The 19,082-nt window shown below is 42.0% G+C and overlaps 1 protein-coding gene across 1 annotated transcript in view; it reads left to right on the top strand.

Annotated features, from left to right (window-relative positions):
• LOC138800090 (uncharacterized) overlaps positions 1 to 18,861 on the top strand; it is a 52,841-nt gene extending 33,980 nt beyond the window's left edge. Inside the window, exons 34-44 of the mRNA XM_069981897.1 lie at positions 58 to 93; positions 187 to 216; positions 1,415 to 1,447; positions 4,933 to 4,962; positions 5,050 to 5,082; positions 5,531 to 5,560; positions 5,664 to 5,696; positions 13,331 to 13,363; positions 14,418 to 14,447; positions 15,996 to 16,025; positions 18,703 to 18,861. Coding sequence (XP_069837998.1) covers positions 58 to 93; positions 187 to 216; positions 1,415 to 1,447; positions 4,933 to 4,962; positions 5,050 to 5,082; positions 5,531 to 5,560; positions 5,664 to 5,696; positions 13,331 to 13,363; positions 14,418 to 14,447; positions 15,996 to 16,025; positions 18,703 to 18,725 — 341 coding nt within the window. The 3' untranslated portion in view covers positions 18,726 to 18,861. The remainder of the gene's footprint in view (positions 1 to 57; positions 94 to 186; positions 217 to 1,414; positions 1,448 to 4,932; positions 4,963 to 5,049; positions 5,083 to 5,530; positions 5,561 to 5,663; positions 5,697 to 13,330; positions 13,364 to 14,417; positions 14,448 to 15,995; positions 16,026 to 18,702) is intronic.
• Positions 18,862 to 19,082: the final 221 nt, after the last annotated feature.

Genomic DNA, 19,082 nt, shown 5'->3' with positions numbered 1-19,082 from the left:
TACAAACAGTTGGAATAAGTTAAAAGAAGAATTAAATGTATTGCTTTTAATTTCCAGGAATGAATGGAATGAATTGGAATTCTAATTCACCAGGTGGTAATCTGATATCAATTCTTACATTTCTATAGTATGAGCATTTTATTGCACTTTCTGAAACTTAACATTTGTGTTTTACAATCCTAAAAGGAATGAACTGGGATATAAACTCTGCTGCAGGTAATGTTCTTTTTTCTCAGTCTGGGCAATCACATTTAACATAGTTTGTCAGCCACACATCTGCCTAAAAAAAGAAGACTAAGGGCCCTATTACAACACAAGAATATCATCCATACTTGTCCTATTACCAGCCGAAATGCCTGATAATCGTTTGGTGTAATGGATCATGTTAAAAGGCAATGATTGGACGACATGCACAATGTCGGCTCATGGTTGTCTTAAAACATGACCTATCAAAACAACAGCAATAGTAACAAGCTGCTGGCCATTGGTCCATGCAATAAGAGCGGCGATAGCAGCAGGCTGCCGATATTTTCTGTGAGCCACCCGGACGATCTAAGGATCATCTGGCAATTCCTCCCACTACTCCCCGTGCCCCTTTTTCCCCATGCTCCTCCACGCTCGATGTCTGTGCATGTAGTAGCACAGGCAGCAAGTAGGTAGGGAACTAGGAGCAAGCCAGCGCTGACCTGACAGGTCGGCACTTGCTTGCTCCTTAATATGGGGCCGTGAAATACGGCCCTAAGCAAGGACAGGACCTATCATAAAAAAATTTTAGGCTACATACATAGTGTCTGAACACTGCACAAGTGTTGGATTATTAAGGCCCATATGCAGTGTTTAGACAAGTGATGAATAGGAGAAATCCTGGCTGGGGCATTCCTAATGGTGAAGAGGGCGGGGAGGAGGGACTGAGAGGCGGTGCAAGCCTAGGGCATAGACACTCTAGGCCACACCAATTTGACACAGGGATGCAAATTTAAAAGTAGTTTTTTAGGACAAAACCTGCATCACCTGCCAAATAGACTCCAGAACAGATCTGGGATTAAAAGCAGTTATCCAACGGTACAAGTGGTTTGGGAGGGGCAGATTGTAGGTACAGAGCCGCTTTAAGCTTCTTCCATGGGTATAGTCTACAGTGCACCAGAATACTGAGACAGTTGTAGACCATCTCTTTCCATATCACTTAGCACTCAACATAAAAAGCCTGACCCCACATTTTGTGCACTGTTGTAACCCTAATTTCTTTCCTAATCTATCAAATCCAATCAATAGCAGTAACAAGACTGATCAGGGGAATTACGGAAAAAAATTGTATTGAAATCAGGTGCATAAGTGGTTGTGCTACCATGTGAACATATGGCAATGTTTAATAGACTTTCTGAAATTCATTACTTGTATAATATAATCTCAACAGGAATGAACTGGGATATAAACTCAGCAGCTGCAGGTAATGTTCTTTTCCTGAACCTGTCCCAATAGATTCAGCAAACCCAATATCTGTTTGAAAAGTGATAAACAAGGAAATCCTTAGGAATATTCAGTAACATTCAGTTTACTGCGGTATATTATAAGTTGCAGGTTGAAAGGGGTACTCTGGAGAAAATGAATTGTTTCCAAATCAACTAATATCAGAAAGTAATGCTACGTTTACACTAAACGATAATTCGCCCAATTGATCGTTTAACGATTTTGAAGCAACGATTTGGTTTTTATAACGATCAGCGTTTAGACGAATAAATCGTTAGAAAAATTGTAAGAAAATTCCTAAGAAAAATCGTTAATGCGATCGTTTTTAAGATCGCTTAAGCCCATCTTTTACATAGGGTGAATCTTTGAAAGACTGTTGAAAGACGCGATCTGCGAATTTTTAGCGAACGATAAACAACGATTTGAGAACATGTTGAAAGATCAAAATGAACGATTTTTCGCTCATCGCTTGAATGTTTGCTGTGTTTACACGGAACGATAATCACTCAAATGCGATCGTTATTGCGAAAATTTGAACGATAATCGTTCCGTGTAAACGCAGCATTACACAGATTTGTAAAGTCCATTAAGAGAAAAAACGCAAGCGTTTTAATACTTATCAGCTGCTGTATGACCTGAAGGAAGTCACGTGGTCTACACATTGCCATTCAGACATTGTGCTCCCTGCTACCACCTCTGTCCATATCAGGAACTGTTCAGAGTAGGAGAGGTTTTCTATGGGTATTTTCTGCTGCTCTGGACAGTTCCTAACAGGGGCAGAGGTGGCAGCAAAGAGCACCATGTGAGACTTAAAAAAAAAACGCTTCCTGCAGGACATATAGCAGCTGATGAGTACTGAAAGACTACAGTTTTTTTAAACAGAAATCTGTACAACACCCTGGCACCAGTTAGTTTGAAAATAATGTATTTCTCCGGAGTACCACTTTAACCTCTTAATGGCACAGCCCAAAATGGCCTAAATGACCAGGCTAATTTTAAATTTTCCATTTTCGTTTTTCCTCCTCGCCTTCTAAGAGTTATAGCGTTTTTATTTTACCATCTACTGGGGAATGTAAGGGCTAGAGATGAGCGAACCTCAAGCATGCTCGAATTCATCTGAACCCGAACGTTCAGCATTTGATTAGCGGTGGCTGCTGAAGTTGGATAAAGCTCTAAGGTTGTCTGGAAAACATGGATACAGCCAATGACTATATCCATGTTTTCCACATAGCATACGGGCTTTATCCAACTTCAGCAGCCCCCGCTAATCAAATGCCGAACGCTCGGGTTTGGATGAATTCGAGCATGCTCCAGGTTCGCTCATCTCTAGTAAGGGCTTGTTTTTTCACGAACACGTGTACTTGTGTAATGGTACCTTTAAATCCACCATAAAATGCATGATAGAACCCCAAAAATATATTATTTATGCACTTCAATTGTGGAAAAAATGCTATTTTATAACTTTTGGGGGTTCCTGTGCCTATGCCATGCACTTTATGGTAAAAGTGACTAGACCTCTTCATTCTATAGGTCAGTCCGAACACAACAATGTATTTTACAACAGCAAAATTTTATTTGTGCAAATAATGATTAAAATTGTCCTATTGTGACTCTTAGAATGGTTTTATTTCAACCTATGGGGCTGTATGAGATGTCATTTTTTTTGCACCATGATCTTTAGTTTTTATTGGTACTATATTTGTGTAACTGGGACTTTTTGATCACTTTTTATCATTTTTTTTTCTGATATATAATGTCACAAAAAATCTTTCGTTTACACTATTCACCATACAGGAACAACAGAAGTTATATCTTAATACAAAGGACAATTATGCACACTACGATTATATATAATATCATTATTTGTTTATTTATTTATTATATTTTTATGTTTTATTTATAAAATGGAAGGAGGGGTGATTCAAACTTTTATTTGGGGAGGGGCTATGTTATATTTAAAAAAAAAAAAACATTTTTATTTTACACTTTTTCACTTTTTAATTCCCTCTAAGGGACTGTTACATCAGATTGCATACACTGGTCAATAGAGATGAGCGAACCGGGTTCAGGTTCGAGTCAATCCGAACCCGAACGTTTGGTATTTGATTAGCGGTGGCTGCTGAACTTGGATAAAGCTCTAAGGTTGTCTGGAAAACATGGATACAGCCAATGACTATATCCATGATTTCCACATAGCCTTAGGGCTTTATCCAAGTTCAGCAGCCACCGCTAATCAAATGCCAAAAGTTCGGGTTCGGATCGACTCGAGCATGCTCAAGGTTCGCTTATCTCTACTGGTCAATGATATAGCATTGCACAGCATTGATCAGTGTTATCTGCTATCTTGAAATAAAGCCTGTCTGACATTAGACACTGTTGGTGTCCCAATCGGTAAGTGACAGGAGTGGCTCCTGTCACCTACACTTAAATAATGCTTAAGGAGTTAATGGCGGGTGGCCGCACAATCGCAACAGCCTGTCATTGACGGCAAGGATGCAGCGGCTAATAGCTAATATCCTCATCCTCTATAAAGTAAGCTCAGCTCCTGAGTTCACTTCATTGAGTCCCTGCGGTCAATGGCTTAAATGTATACCGTTAAGTGACAGACATGCATGACATACATTTTCGTCATCTATATATAGACGTAATATAGTAATTAGTATAGTAGTATATAGTAATTACCATATGATTCTATAGTAATTTCTTCAAACAAAGAAAGGGAAATTTTGATAGATATTCTTTCATATATAACCCAGATTATAAAATTAAAATTTTTCTAATGGGGTTGAGCTTGGACTGAGACCATAACCATATTCATTTTTCATGCTTCTCACTAGACGCTTCTCTCTTTGGTTAACTGACACGTACCTATAGAAGTAACTAGAGATTAGCAAATCGCTCATCTAAACATAGCGAAGTACTTGTTAGATTAGCGCTCCGCTCATCAGCCCTGCTCCGCTTTCTGTCGCTCCACCCAGGATGCCGGGGAAATACTGTATCCAATCCTGGGAAACTGGGAGAAGTTTCCCAAGATTGATCCAGCTTTTCCCGGAATCCTGGGAGGAGTGGCAGGGAGCAGAGCAGCGCTTTAAGGCTGGTGCCTTGATTTGCGGAGAGCTGATCAAACAGAGCGCTTCACTTCGTTTAGATAAGCGAATCGCTCATCTCTAGAAGTAACACAATATCCTAAAACAGGACTTTACTAAATGATTAACTTTGGATTCTCGAACCCCTGAGTATAGTGAGATCTACATTTACCAATAACCACTTCAACTATTAAAGAAACAAGACTGTTAGAACAGGATAACTCTTAAAGGGAACCTGTCACATTAAAAATGCCTGACTGATCTGTGGGTAGCAGATAAAACAGAAGAAATGAGCTGAGCAGACTGATATTTACTTTTGTGGTAAAATTTATTTTATTTCGATTTATATATTTCATTTATTTAATTTATATATTTTCAGGAATGGATTGGAATACTAATTCGCTAGGCGGTAATCTCATTTTTATTTTTACATTTCTGTTTTAAAGGATAGGCATTTTAATGGACTTACACATTTATATTAATATTATTTCAACAGGAATGAACTGGGATGTGAACTCTGGAGCTAAAGGTAATCTTTTAATTTTTATGACTCCGACCAATCAGATTAAGCCTAGTGTCTAGGGTGACATGATTGGCCAATCATATGCCTAAAAAGAGAACTAAGCAAGGGTGGTCTTTCTGGATGAATGTTTTGCAGACTGACTGGCTGAGCAGGCAATCGCTTTGCTTGGCCATGACGTTGCAGCAAGAAGAGTCATGTACATGACATACCTGAACTCCAACCAAAAATGACAGCCGGTGGCCCTCAACAAAACCCAGGTGCAGTGCTACAGAGGCACGAGGACTGGTGAGTATACATTGTTTATTATATTTCTGCTATCACCTGCCGCCCGTGCCTTGGGACTTCCCATTTTACTTCGGACAAACATACAGTAGGATCTAAATTTACCAGGGTGTAATAATATCCCCAAATATATATTACTAAAAGAATTAAATGTATTACTTTTTATTTCCAGGGATGACTTGGAATACGAATTCACCAGGCGGTAATCCCATATTTATTCTTATATTTCTATTCTAAAGTTATTCTTTTCTCACATTTATTGGAGTTTCTGAACCTCACACATGTGTATTTTATTATCCCAACAGGCATGAGCTGGGATATAAATTCTGAAGCTTCAGGTAATATTCATTTTCTAAATCTAGCCAATTAGATTCAGTACAGTATGTCATGTGATATAATCATGTGAGGGTTTTCTGATCATTAGCTCATTAGATCAGTTAATTAGCACCCAGTTTGTTTAACCCCTTAAAGGGAACCAATCACTTAAAAACGCATGTAAAGCTATGGGAATGTGCTGTAGCAGCACCCAGCACACTTCCCAAACATGCTTTTATACCCCCCGTCCCTGCAATGTACAAGCCAAAAACGTACTTTATAAACTCGGCGCTCTGTATGTAAATTACCCCCAAGTAGTCCTCTGGGCGGGGAGCTGCGGGCAAGTAGTCACGGTCCCTGGGCGTTCTGCAGTGCTAATCACGCCCCTCTGGGCGTGATTAGCCTGCATAATTGTGGCGTCGTCATCAGAGGCGCGCTGTCTCTAACGTTAGCATGCCTATGTTCTTGCTGTGCCGCTCATGCGCAGTACAGCGGGTCCGGTCTGCGCCGTACTGCACACTTGCAGAAAGCCTCAAACTCATTGCTGGAGATCCGGCAATGAGTTCGAGGCTATTTTGCACCTGGCGTGGCGTGCTGACGTAGGCGTGCTGACGTTAGAGACAGCGCGCCTCCGATGACGCCGCCACAATTATGCAGGCTAATCACGCCCAGAGGGGCGTGATTAGCACTGCAGAACGCCCAGGGACCTTGACTACTTGCCCACAGCTCCCCGCCCAGAGGACTACTTGGGGGTAATTTACATACAGAGCGCCGAGTTTATAAAGTACGTTTTTGGCTTGTACATTGCAGGGACGGGGGGTATAAAAGCATGTTTGGGAAGTGTGCTGGGTGCTGCTACAGCACATTCCCATAGCTTTACATGCGTTTTTTAAGTGATTGGTTCCCTTTAAGGTAAAAGCCAATTTTCGTTTTTGCGCTTTTGCTTTTTCCATTTTATGTTTAAAAGTCCATAGCACTTGCATTTTTTCACCTAGAGACTTATATGAGCGCTTATTTTTTGTGAAACCAATTGTACTTTGCAATGAGTGGCATTATTTTTCCATAAAATATGCTGCGAAACCGGAAAAAAATCATTTGCGCTGTGAAATTGAAAAAAAAAAGGAATTTATTTTGATTTCGGGGAGTTTCGCATTTACGCCATTCACCCTATGGTAAAACTGACTTGTTATCCATGTTCCTCAAGTCGTTACGATTACAACGATATATATTATGTATAACTTTTATATTACGTGATGGCTTTTAAAAAATTCTAACCATTGTTAACAAATATATGTTCCTTAAAATCGCTCCATTCCCAGGCTTATAGCGCTTTTATCCTTTGGTCTATGGGGCTGTGTGAGGTGTCATTTTTTGCGACAAGATGTGTTCTTTCTATCGGTACCTTGATTGCGCAAATACGACTTTTTGATCACTTTTTATTAAATTTTTTCTGGATTTAATGCGACCAAAAATGCGCAATTTTGCACTTTGGAATTTTTTCGTGCTGACGCCGTTTACCGTGCGAGATCAGGAATGTGATAATTTAATAGTTCAGGCGATTACGTGCGCGGCGATACCAAATATGTTTATTTATTAATTTATATTTGTAAAATGGGAAAAGGGGGGTGAACTAGAAGTCCCCCTGGGGGACTTGTATATACACAGCACTGATCTCTCATAGAGATCAATGCTGGGTATATACACAGCAAAGATCGATAAGATCGGTCATAGATTGCTTTGGCCTGCTGCAGGCAGGAGATCCGTCCCACTAGACGGATGGGCGCCAGCTAATAGAGGCGCCAGCAACTGGGCGCCAGCTAATAGAGGCGCTCCCCGGCTGCAGATCACAGCCGGGAGCACCGCTGTTCAGAGCGGGGTGTTGGCTGAACACCCCCCGCAGCACCATGACGTACCAGATACGTCATAGGTCGCTAAGGGGTTAATGTCTACAGACAATTTTAAAATTAAAAATTTTAGTTCCAAATGTTAAAGTCTAACTAGGCACTGGCACAACTTTTGCATAGATCAATAAAATACAAGCTCTGAAACATTTTAATATATCTTATCAAACAAAAATGCTTCTTCTTTTATTAAGCATCTTTCCTACTCCTCCAACCATGTGGATATGAAGTCTGTATTCAGGAGTGATTGTCCCCTAAAGGCTATGTTTACACGTTTTTTCAGCTCCGTTTAAAATGATGTCCATTATTTTAAGGCTAAAAATACGGACGTTATTTAGCAGCCTGTCCTCCCCTTAGTGCAATAACTGGTGTTTGTACATTATTCTAGTTTGGGGTTACTAAGTGTCCTTTGGGTGTGTCTTAATTGAAAAGTCCATTGAATTTAATAGTAAATATGGAGAAAGAACGGTGACAAAAAAAAAAAATGTGTGTGAACAACTAATAAAAAATGTCCGATGTTTGCAAAAGACATCCTAAAATAATGATCATGTTCATTATTTTGATGTCCGCGGTAAAAACGTCCGTTATTCAATACATTGTGTACATTGGATACATGTATTAGTGAAGACGGTGAAAGGCCGGTAAAAAAAGAAAAACTGTGGAATCTCTGGGAGAGTTGGATCAGAGAGGATGGGGGAGGCCTTTGTTGTACAGAAAGTCTGTCCATCCCTGGGGAGAAGGGCATATTAAAATCTCCCCCAATCAGTAGCACCGGGGAGGATAGGGATTGTTGGATTTTGGAGAGCTTTGAAAGGAGATGAGTAAGAAAGGGTATCTGGCCAGAGTTTGGGCAATACACATTACAAAGTACTATGGGAGAGTCCCCAAGACATCCTACTAAAATCACATAACGACCCTGAGGGTCACTGACTGTTTGTGAAATCGTGATCTGGCAGTCCTTAGCTATCAGTATAGCTACACCTCCTCTCTTATCTTCTCTATAAGCTGAATAAGTTGTGGGAAAGTTGTGTTTGACGAAATTGAATGACCCTGAGCTGTCATAGTGCGTCTCCTGCACAAATACAATATCTGAGTGCGAGGACTTCAGTTCCTTTAGCAAGAGTCTACGCTTGCGGTTGGAGTTTAATCCCTTAGCATTAACCGTAAGGAATCGCACCATGACAGCTCACTAGGGGGAAGGGCACCAGCATAACCAAATACGTGTGTCCCCTAACAGGGGAAGGGAGAAACTCAAACCTGGACACGTCCAAGCTTCCTCGAGATGACCACTCCCATAGAGTAGCATGTCCTAGGGTTCTGTATGAGCGTGCGTCTGGGCTGAAATAGAAAACACAGCGGGTGAGAGGAACACACATCGGGGAATACATGAGGAAGACGGGGGAAGACAACATAGACCACAACAAGACAGTGAATACAAAAGTCATATCCAAAACGCGGTAGATGCAGTGGGACGTAACCAACTAAAAATGCACACCACAGCACCCGCTAGGGAAAACTAGGATAAAAGAGAAGGCTAAAAGGCAGTCAGGGAAGAGAAAAAAGAAAGAAAAAAGAGAAGAGAAGGGGGGGGGGGGAGAGGAGAGGAGAGGGAAAGGGAGGGATCAGTTGGTAAAAGGGAGAGAGGGAAAGAGAAGATCAGGACGAAGATATTCCTCCCCGAGGTATGTAGCCAAGCCTCGAAGAGATACAGTGGTCCCTAGCGGTAGCGGGAAGAGTCAGGTTAGTGTCAGCAGTGGTAACCAACACAGAGAATTCCTACAAAGAGCAGCGCCGGGGGAGCGCAATATAAGGAATAACAATGGTAACCGTAGCACATGAGGGGGGAAAATTAAAAAAAAAAAAAAAAAAAAGCAAACGTAAAATGTCAACACTCAGTATGAACAAGAGCCAGGCCTCCAGGTGACCTCAGGGTTTCTGAAGTCTCGAAGATCGGGACTCCAAACCGGCTGCATCCTTAGGTTGTGGCCTCTTGCGCCTGGGTCGGACTTGGGACCAAACTGGAGGTGGCGGAGGAGGGAGAGGGACCATCTCCCAATGAGGCAGATCTGGCACCGTTAAACCCAGGGAATCACAAAAGTCTTGGAGATCTGCAGCTGTGCAGAGGGTGACTGACCGGCCATTTTTGCGGGCTGTGAGACTAAATGGAAAACCCCACCTATATGGGATGTTGGCATCCCTAAGCAATTGTAGGAGGGGCCTCAGCAAGCGTCTCTTCTGTAGAGTGACCCATGATAGGTCGGACATCAGTTGGATTGGGGCATCAGCAAATTCAATGTGGTCAAGCCCTCGTGCTTTCGCCATGATAGATTCTTTTAAAGCATAGTCTGTTATGCAACAAATGATATCTCTGGGTTGCGATGTCTTGTCTTTGGGGCGTAACGCCCTGTGAGCCCGATCCATTTTAATAACATGCTCTGCAGGGGCCGAGAGTATTGTATTGAAAAGGGATGTAAGAGTTCCATATACATCTTCGTCTCCATCAACTTTAGGTACCCCTCTCACCCGGATATTATGTTGGCGCCCTCGGTTATCTAAATCTTCCAAGTGGCGCTGATAGTCACATAGGGCATTATGATGGTCTACCACCGTAGTGTGCATGTCGGCTACGTAGGCTCTGGTAGCATCGTGTTCTTCCTCGATGCTATCCACTCTCTGTGCAATATGGTGCAAGTCCTTTTTAACTGCAGTTATCTCAGACCTACAAGCGCGGACCTCTTGTATGAGGGATTTAAAATCATCCTTAGTTGGTATATTTTGCAAGCATTGGCGCCAGGTAGGGTCTGTAGGCGGGATAGGAAGAGTGGAGTCCTCCAGGTCTGAAGTAGAGGATCTGTTAGACCACCAAGATGCAGTCTGTGCCCCTGTCACCGTTTTGTGTTTAGACATATGGGGGCCATCTCCTGTATCTTGTAAAAACCAGTGAGGTAGTGGGGAGAGGGGTTTAGCTGGATGGAATATAGGGGTGCCCTTGCTTTTCCCTTGTTGCCTCTGAGGGAGTGGTGGCAGTCCCCTGTCCTGAGGAGCATTGGTGGATATGGGGGTGGAGGAAGATGGTGGCACTGCAGCCTCCATAACGCCTGATGGGGCGGGCGGTGTCCCGTGCTCCATGGAGGACCGGACTGCTGCAGAGTAGGTCTGATGCCCCTGCGGTGGTGAGGAGTGAGTGGGGGGCTCCTCTACTATCTCTTCCCCCTGTCCCCCTGACCTGTAAGTGTCCTGGCTGCAGCCGGAATGTGCCGGGGATGAAGAGGGAGAGCCCTCAGGCTGTGCTGCGGCGCGCCACGCTGCCGGCGCCATCTTGGATTTTCGGCTCCCTCCTTCTCCTGCCAGATATGCGTCCAGGGGGCCAGAAGAAAGCGGGCCCAAGGAGCTGGAGCGGGTGCGGGACTTCTGCGATCCCCTCTTGGTCATTCTGAGGGTGAGTCTGAGCGTCGGTGCACGAGTTTTCCCCCGTTAGTAGCCGTTCCCCCGGCGGAGCTCAGAGCCGTGCGACTGCTCACTCCAACATCCGGTCCCGCCCCAAAAAAAAAAAATGTTTTTAACACAGAAATGTCGACCAAATGAAAAGTCTGTACAGTAAATGCCCTGAATACTTGGTCAGGGCACCTTTTGCATGAATAACGGCATCAATGCGGCAATGTGGCATGGAGGCGATCAGCCCAGCCCAGGTTGCTTTGATAGCGGCCTTCAGCTCGTCTGCATTATTGGGTCAGGTGTCTTTCATCTTCCTCTTGACAATACCCCATAAATTCTCTATGGGGTTAAGGTCTGGCAAGTTTGCTGGCCAATCAAGCACAGTGATGCTGTGGTTAGTAAACCAGGTATTGGTACTTTTGGCAGTGTGGACAGGTGCCAAATCCTCCTGGAAGATGAAAATTCCATCTTTAAAAATCTTTTCAGCACAGGGAAGCATGAAGTGCTCTAAAATTTCCGGGCAGACGACAGCGTTGACTTTGGTGTTGATGAAACAGAGTGAACCTACACCAGCAGATGACATGGCTCCCCAAACAATTACGGATTGTGGAAACTTTACACTAGACCTTAAGCAGCTTGGATTGTGTGCCTCTCCACTCTTCCTCCAGACTCTGGGACCTTGATTTCCAAATGAAATGCAAAATTTACTTTAAAGTGTCACTGTCGTGAAATTTTTTTTTGCAGAAATCAATAGTCCAGGCGATTTTAAGAAACTTTGTAATTGGGTTTATTATCCGAAAAATGCATTTTTATCATGAAAAAGCAGTTTGAAGCTCTCCCCCCTGTCTTCATTGTTCTCCTATGGAGAGAGCTAAAGAAAAGACCAAAACAGGACAACAAAGAGTTAATCTACAAATCCCTCACCCGTTATCTGTTCTGACCATCACCAGTGACCTGTCTGAGCTCAGATTACAGCTGTCACCCAGCTCTGTGCCTGTAATCCTCTGTTATCTGCTTTCTGCTGCCGGCTAACTCCCTCCTTCCTCCTCCCCCCTCCCCTCTCCCTAGAGCAGACAGGGTACGTCTCCTGCAACAAGTCACAATTTTCAGATTTTTCAGAGTGGATGAAAAAGAGGAAGGAGGGGGGGACCTGGGAAAAGGCTTTTTACATGCAGATAATGGCAGATTTGGCTAATAAACCCAATTACAAAGTTTCTTAAAATCGCCTGGACTATTGATTTCTGCAAAAAAAAAAAATACGACAGTGACTCTTTAATCTGAAAACAGCACCTTGGACCACTGATCAACAGTCCAGTTCTTCTTTTCCTTGGCCCAGATAAGACGCTTCTGGCATTGTTTATTTGTCAGGAGTGGCTTGACACATGGAACACTTGTAGCCCATGTCCTGCAGACATCTTTATGTGGATGATTTTGAAGCACTGACTCCAGTAGCAGTCCACTTATTGTGAACTCTCCCAAATTTTTGAATGGCATTTTCGTTAAAATCCTGTTAAGACTGCGGTTCTCCCGGTTGCTTGTGCATCTTTTTCTACCACACTTTTTCCTTCTACTTAACTTTCCATTAATATGCTTTGATACAGGACTCTCAGAACAGCCAGCTTCTTTAGCAATGAACTTTTGTGGCTTACCCTCCTTGTGGAGTGTGTGAATGACTGCCTTCTGGACATCTGTCAAGTCAGCAGTCTTCCCCATGATTGTGTGGCATACTGAACCAGACTAAGGGACCTTTTATAACACTTAGGAAGCCACTGCAAGTGTTTAGGGTTAATTATTCTAATTTTCTGAAATACTGACTTTTGTTTTTTTCTTGGCTGTAATGCATAATTATCAACAGAAAAATACTGAAATACTGAGAAAAAAAAATTTGATATTCTAATTTATTGCAAATCACTGTAATACCAACAGTTAAAATAGTTCTTTCTCTCTTTGGTTAGCTCACATATAGGCATAGAAGTAACAAACTATCTCAAGGCTTTTATTAAATGTCATAATAAGTCTCTAACACATGGCAGACATCAAGTGGGATCCAAATTACCAAGAAGCGATAATATCTTCAGATATTAAATATACAAGCCTGTTGTAATAGGTTTACAGAAGAATTAAATGTCTTACTTATAATTCCCAGGAATGAACTGGAACACTAATTCACCCAGCAGTAATCTCATATTAATTCTTACATTTCTATTTTTAGATTAGAAGTGTTTTTTTTCTATTTTTATATTAGAAGTATTTTAATTCTTTTTTTTATATTAAAAGTATTTTAGTTAAACTTACAAATTTTTGTTATAAAATTCCCGCAGGAATGAACTGGGACATAAACTCAGCAGCTACAGGTACCGATCCCTATGTACAATGTCCATCGTAATTATTAAATAAAATTTGGGCATTACAATGAGTAATTGAGTACAATGTGTGAGTACAACATCATCTGTTGATGGAGAGACAGGAGGCCATCATACACCTTAGACAATCAGTTAAACCCACTGGGGAAAAGGGGGGGGGGTGGAGGATTCAGCTGACTTTAGTCTAAGGTGTATGGGCACTTTTATTGTATATGTTGTGTGTGTCTATGTGCCATCCATGTGTCATCTATGTGTCTATGTGACATCCAGTGATTGTTATCTAAATGAAGTCTTCTGATAGCATGCCATGATATGGTGTTAGGGTACGTTCACACCTACAGGATCTGCAGCAGATTTGATTGTGCAGATTTGATGCTGTGTTCAGTTATTTAAATGAAATCTGCTGCGGAACCGCAGCAGAAAATCAGCTGCAGATCCTGTAGGTGTGAACGCACCATTATAAACTGGATTCATGTGAAATTGAAATCAATTAATTAAAATAGCTCTTATTGATACAACGCACAAGGCGTGGGTCAGTTGCCTCACCAACATGATGCTCCAGCATGGGCCACATCTCTCCATGCTGAGCTGTGAAGACCACATGGCAGTGCATGCTTAGTGGCAGTGGTTCTTTAAGTAATTTACAGAGGTTCTAGTACTAAGTTAATTGATGGAGTTAGTGGTACTATGTATGAGACTGGAGGTATATAATTGACCCTAGTACAGTACCTGCTCATGTAATCTTCAGGGACAGCCAACCAAAAGGCAACCATAGAGGATGGTATTACTGGTGACCTACTGCACTCGAGTGATTTCCCCAAATCGGCCCATAACCTCTAGTTCCAAAACTTTTTTTATGTACTGTTAAATAGAAACGAGATGTTATTAAGTAAATTTGCTACGGAAATATGTGGCTAAAAATAGGTCTGTCAGATAACACACTATTTTCCTGATTTTTCTCTGTCATGCATATAGCATATAGCACAGATTAAATACTAAATGTCATTCTCAACAAATGGAAAATGTGACTTTTTATTTTTTAAAGGGATAAATTGGGGTATCACACCTACAAAAGGTATGTCCCACCTCTAATGCAATGAGGACATTATTACTAATCCTTGATATAATGTTGCATACATTTTATCAATTTCACATCTTGAAAGAGACGGCATAGGTCACATCCCTTTGTCGCAATTATGTTATATTAAAGAGTTTTCAAAGTCTGGAAAACCTAGTTTGTTAGGTTAAAGTACTTTCATAGGTTTCCTGTTCCCACCAATTGTGTGAATTGCACCCCTGCTTCATTCACTTTTAATAAGAGCTGCTGAACGTAGCCAAGTGTTGCAACTATCTTCAGCAGCTTCATAGACAATATAGCGTTGATATGTGATTCACAGCTCCATTCATAAGAAAGACTCTGGGCCTCATTCTGGGTGCTGTGGAGGTTCCCAGGGGTCAGCCCCCTAGCAATCTCACATTTATCCCCTATCTTGTGGGTAGGAGATATGTTATTTTTAACTCAGAATACTCTTTAGAGCAATGCTATATATTAGATATGTTTTGATTCATAGTATCTAAACTAGATCATGCAGGCTGTATCTACTGCCACAACACAACCTATGTACTTCAGTAGTGAGTAGGTTGGCCCCAGGATATTACAAGTCTTTTGACTAGAGATGAACAAAGTTTTAAAAAAAATTGGTCGCCAAGTTTCAGCAGTTGCGAATCGAACCTTTACGAACTGCACTAAACAATTATTTAGCTGTTTTGGTGCAGTTCAGCTGTTTGCTCCTCAAAACTTACCTTGTCTTTAGCCACCTGTAGCCCACTCAGACAATTACTTACTGAGACAGACAGCGCCGCAGCCAGTGATTGGCTGAATAGCTGTCACTCCCCAGACAAGAGTGACAGCCTGCTCAGCTAATCACTGGTCTTGACGCTGTCCCGTCTCAGTCAGTTACTGATTGACTGAACGGGCTGTCACTCCTGAGATAAGAGTGATCAACCACTCAGCCAATCAGTAACTGACTGAGACGGCACAGCGCTGTGACCAGGGATTGGCCAAGAAGGCTTGAGGCGGCTAAAGAGACTGGACACAGAGGAGGACACCGAAGAAGCACTGTGAGGTGAGCAATTTTCCCATAAATTTTGAAAAAGAAAAATTAGCTTTTCTCATGCCTAGTTCTGACCTCCCAGTTAGTCACCATTCCAGCACCCCTACTGCTCCAGAGTCCCTCAATGGCCTTGCTGTGATAATCATCCATAAATGATGCACATGTTGCTACAGCCCATCACTAGCTTTGGCTGTCATATGTAGCACATGAAGGAAAGGACAGCTAAGGCCAGTGATTGGCTGCATCATGACATGCACAATATACTGGGACACCATCACAAATGACTAATTTATAAATGGTGAAAGCAATATTTTTGAACCCACTGAATTAACATATATACATAGTGGTGTCTTTGATTCAGATCTATTGTGATGAGGCTGAGTTATTAAAATATTGTCACTGTCCACATGTTTATGTTTCCAACTGTATATGGAAACACTTATGATAAATTTATATTTTCAGTTTTAAGCACTGAACCATTCTAACCATTGATTTATAATACATTACAGACCAAGTACAGACGCCTGAGCCAAAACAAGGTGAGGATATTCAACTACACTTTTGAGTCCAGCCAATAAAAAAAGTAAAAAGAATCTTACTAGTTAACTAAGTTAAAGCGACTCTGTACCCACAATCTGACCCCCTTAAACCACTTATACTATCAGATAGCTGCTGTTAATCTAAGATCTGTCCTGGGGTTTGTTCGGCAGGTGATACAGTTATTGTCCTAAAAAAACAACTGTTAAACTTGCAGCCTTGTGTCAAATTGGTTTGGCCCACAGTGTCTGTGCCCTAGGATTGCGACATCCATCCATCCCTCCTCCGTGCCCTCTTCACCATTTTTCCTATTCATCACCTGTCAGAACACTGCACAGGTGCCTTAATGATAAAGCTCATGTGCAGTGTTCAGACAGGTGATGAATAGGAAAAAATGTTGCAGGGGCATTCCTAATAATGAGAAGGGCAGAGAGAAGGGACGGAGGGGTGTCGCAATACTAGGGCATTGGTACTCTAGGCCACGCCAATTTGACACAAGGCTGCAAGTTTAAAAGTTGTTTTTTAGCACAATAAATGCATCACCTGCCAAACGGACCCCAGGACAGATCTTGGATTAAAAGCAGCTATCCAAAGGTACAATCGGTTTGGGGGATTCAGATTGTGGGTACAGTTGCTTTAAATCTGTATTAAAGCTATATATCAAGGCAGCATAATACACTACAGTACAGTGAACACAGTAAATTCAGTAAAAAAAATTCAGAAGTGCAATGCAGATAAATGCAAAGTGTGGATGCTGATAGCCTGCATGCATGTTAGGTCCTAGGGGGAGAAAAACCGTCTTGTTCACTACGATCTGGGCATAAATAATAGACTACAGAACAGCATAGACTGTCAATCAGCTGCTTCTAAAGCCAGCAGGACTGGCTGGACAGGGTCAGGATATATTACTGCTGTACAAAGCATAGTTGTAGTCTGGTGTATATTATCATCTCTAAGAATCAGTTCATACCGTAGAAAGAGTGCCCTGGAGCTGAGAAAAGTACAAAGGCGTGCAACTAAAGTGTTAAAAAGTAGTAGACTTGAAAGGTGTGACATTATTATCTTATTTTTATATAAATGACCTGTAAAAAAAACATGGCAAAGGGCAGTCATATATAAAATCTCTATCAAAGACAAAGAGTTCTCTCCGGTTAAGGCTACGCTCACACAAGGTATATTTTGAATTAATCACGACCGTGATAAATTGAAAATGTGAATTGCTCTGAAATCAATGGAATCCCTGCTGGAGTGTATACACATAGGGGGACTTTTATTATGTGTCGCATAGGGCACTTTCAGGTGCAGAGGACCAACTTGCAAATAAATGTATTCACAAACGCTTGATTTGCAAATAATCTATTTGCAAGTGGACTCTCTGCGCCACTTGTGCCAGTGGGGCGGGAAGGGGGCATTCTAGGGGATGTGGCAGCACTCAGAGGGGGCGCAGCCTCTGCATGCGCCGCATTTATTTTTCCAGCGTAAAAATTATAGTGAAACCTCAGAGCTGGCGTAGGTTTCAATTTGTGCGCATGGACGGGCCCCGTGCACATGGGATTTATATAGAGGCAGTGCGCCTCTAAATAAATCCACAGAGCTCAGGAAACTATGTGGACATTTGTAAGTTCAGCGTAAAAAACGCAGGACTTAATAGTATACTCTCGATTCCCTAGCGGCTGCAAGAAAAACTGGCATGACAGTTTTGTGTGGCCGCTATTCAATGAATAGCGGCCGCACAGAACTGTCAGTTCACACAATGGCCGCACTTTTCATTGTGTGCTATGCTGAATTAGAATGCAGGCGCACACAGACGTGCCCACATCCCAATTCAACATAAATGAAGTTCATCCGGCCGCTACTGCAGTCCTCTGTTGCATAGTAACAGTAAGCTCACAGTTCAAAGCTGAAACTAAGAAGGGATCAGATCCATGTGGCCAAAAAACAGTATAGTAAGTAGGTAATTGTAGGTCAAGTTCCCATACCCTTCCTCTTTATCCATATCTTATCCCCGCCCTTGGTTGAACTTGATTGACATATTTCTTTTTTTAACTGGAAAAACTATGTAACCCAAAAATGTAAATAATACTATAATTCAATAGGGTTATCCCTGATTCTAGCACATTTATCCCATATGGTGCAAGAAATTTTCTTGTTTTCCACACAAGACATCTGGTGCATAACAAGAGACTCTGGAGCAAATTTTAATGAGGCTATCTCTCCAAACAAGAGCATATACTGTTTCCCTGTAGTTAGGCCCCTTATACTGTATACCACTTTCCCCCTCTGTAGTTCTTCCCTAAGGCTATGTCCACACAACGTAAAAGTATGGCCGTTGTTGCCATTGGCAACAATGGCCGTACTTTGTACGGTGTGGAACACTGCCTTATCTGCTATGGGATCCCGGCCGGAGCGTATACACATAGTATACGCTCTGGCTGGGATCCCATATGGCGCCGCAAAGAACTGACATGTCCGCCCTCATCAGAGCTCTGCAGCCGGACAGATCATTCGGCTGGTACTTAAGTACCGGCTGCGATGATCTGGGCAGAGCCTGGCCGTTCCGTGAGCCGGCCGGGGTCACAGAACGGCCGGTCTCTCACGCCGTTTGAACATAGCCTTGGAATAAATACCTCTCCCTATTTTGAGAAAACTTTTTTATTAAAACTTTTTTGTTTCCTTTAGGATTTTTTTCCAGATGGGGTTAAATAATCCAGTCTCTGAAATCTAAACTGCTTCATACAAAGAAATGACAAGACAAGATTGCCATAGCTCTAGAATAAAATATGCTTAAATGTAATGTTTAACCTGTATAAATTAAAATGCATTCATTCTATGATAAAATAAAAGCTCGCTCTTAAAGAATATTGATTTGAGATTTTTTTTTCTCTTCCGTCTTCACAAGATGGGGCACATAGACGTATAATATATTTTAACGTCATCCTGATAGGTATTAAATATAGAGGGCACTCAGAAGCTGAGCCCACCCTATATGTCGTGTATCTTACAGATGATTTTTAGGTACAACTGCCGGCATCAGACATCACTATTATCTCATCAGTTTA

This window comes from Dendropsophus ebraccatus, chromosome 8 (assembly GCF_027789765.1).
Source record: "Dendropsophus ebraccatus isolate aDenEbr1 chromosome 8, aDenEbr1.pat, whole genome shotgun sequence".
NCBI classification, from domain to species: domain Eukaryota; kingdom Metazoa; phylum Chordata; class Amphibia; order Anura; family Hylidae; genus Dendropsophus; species Dendropsophus ebraccatus.
This window is presented reverse-complemented; position numbering and strand designations above follow the sequence as displayed.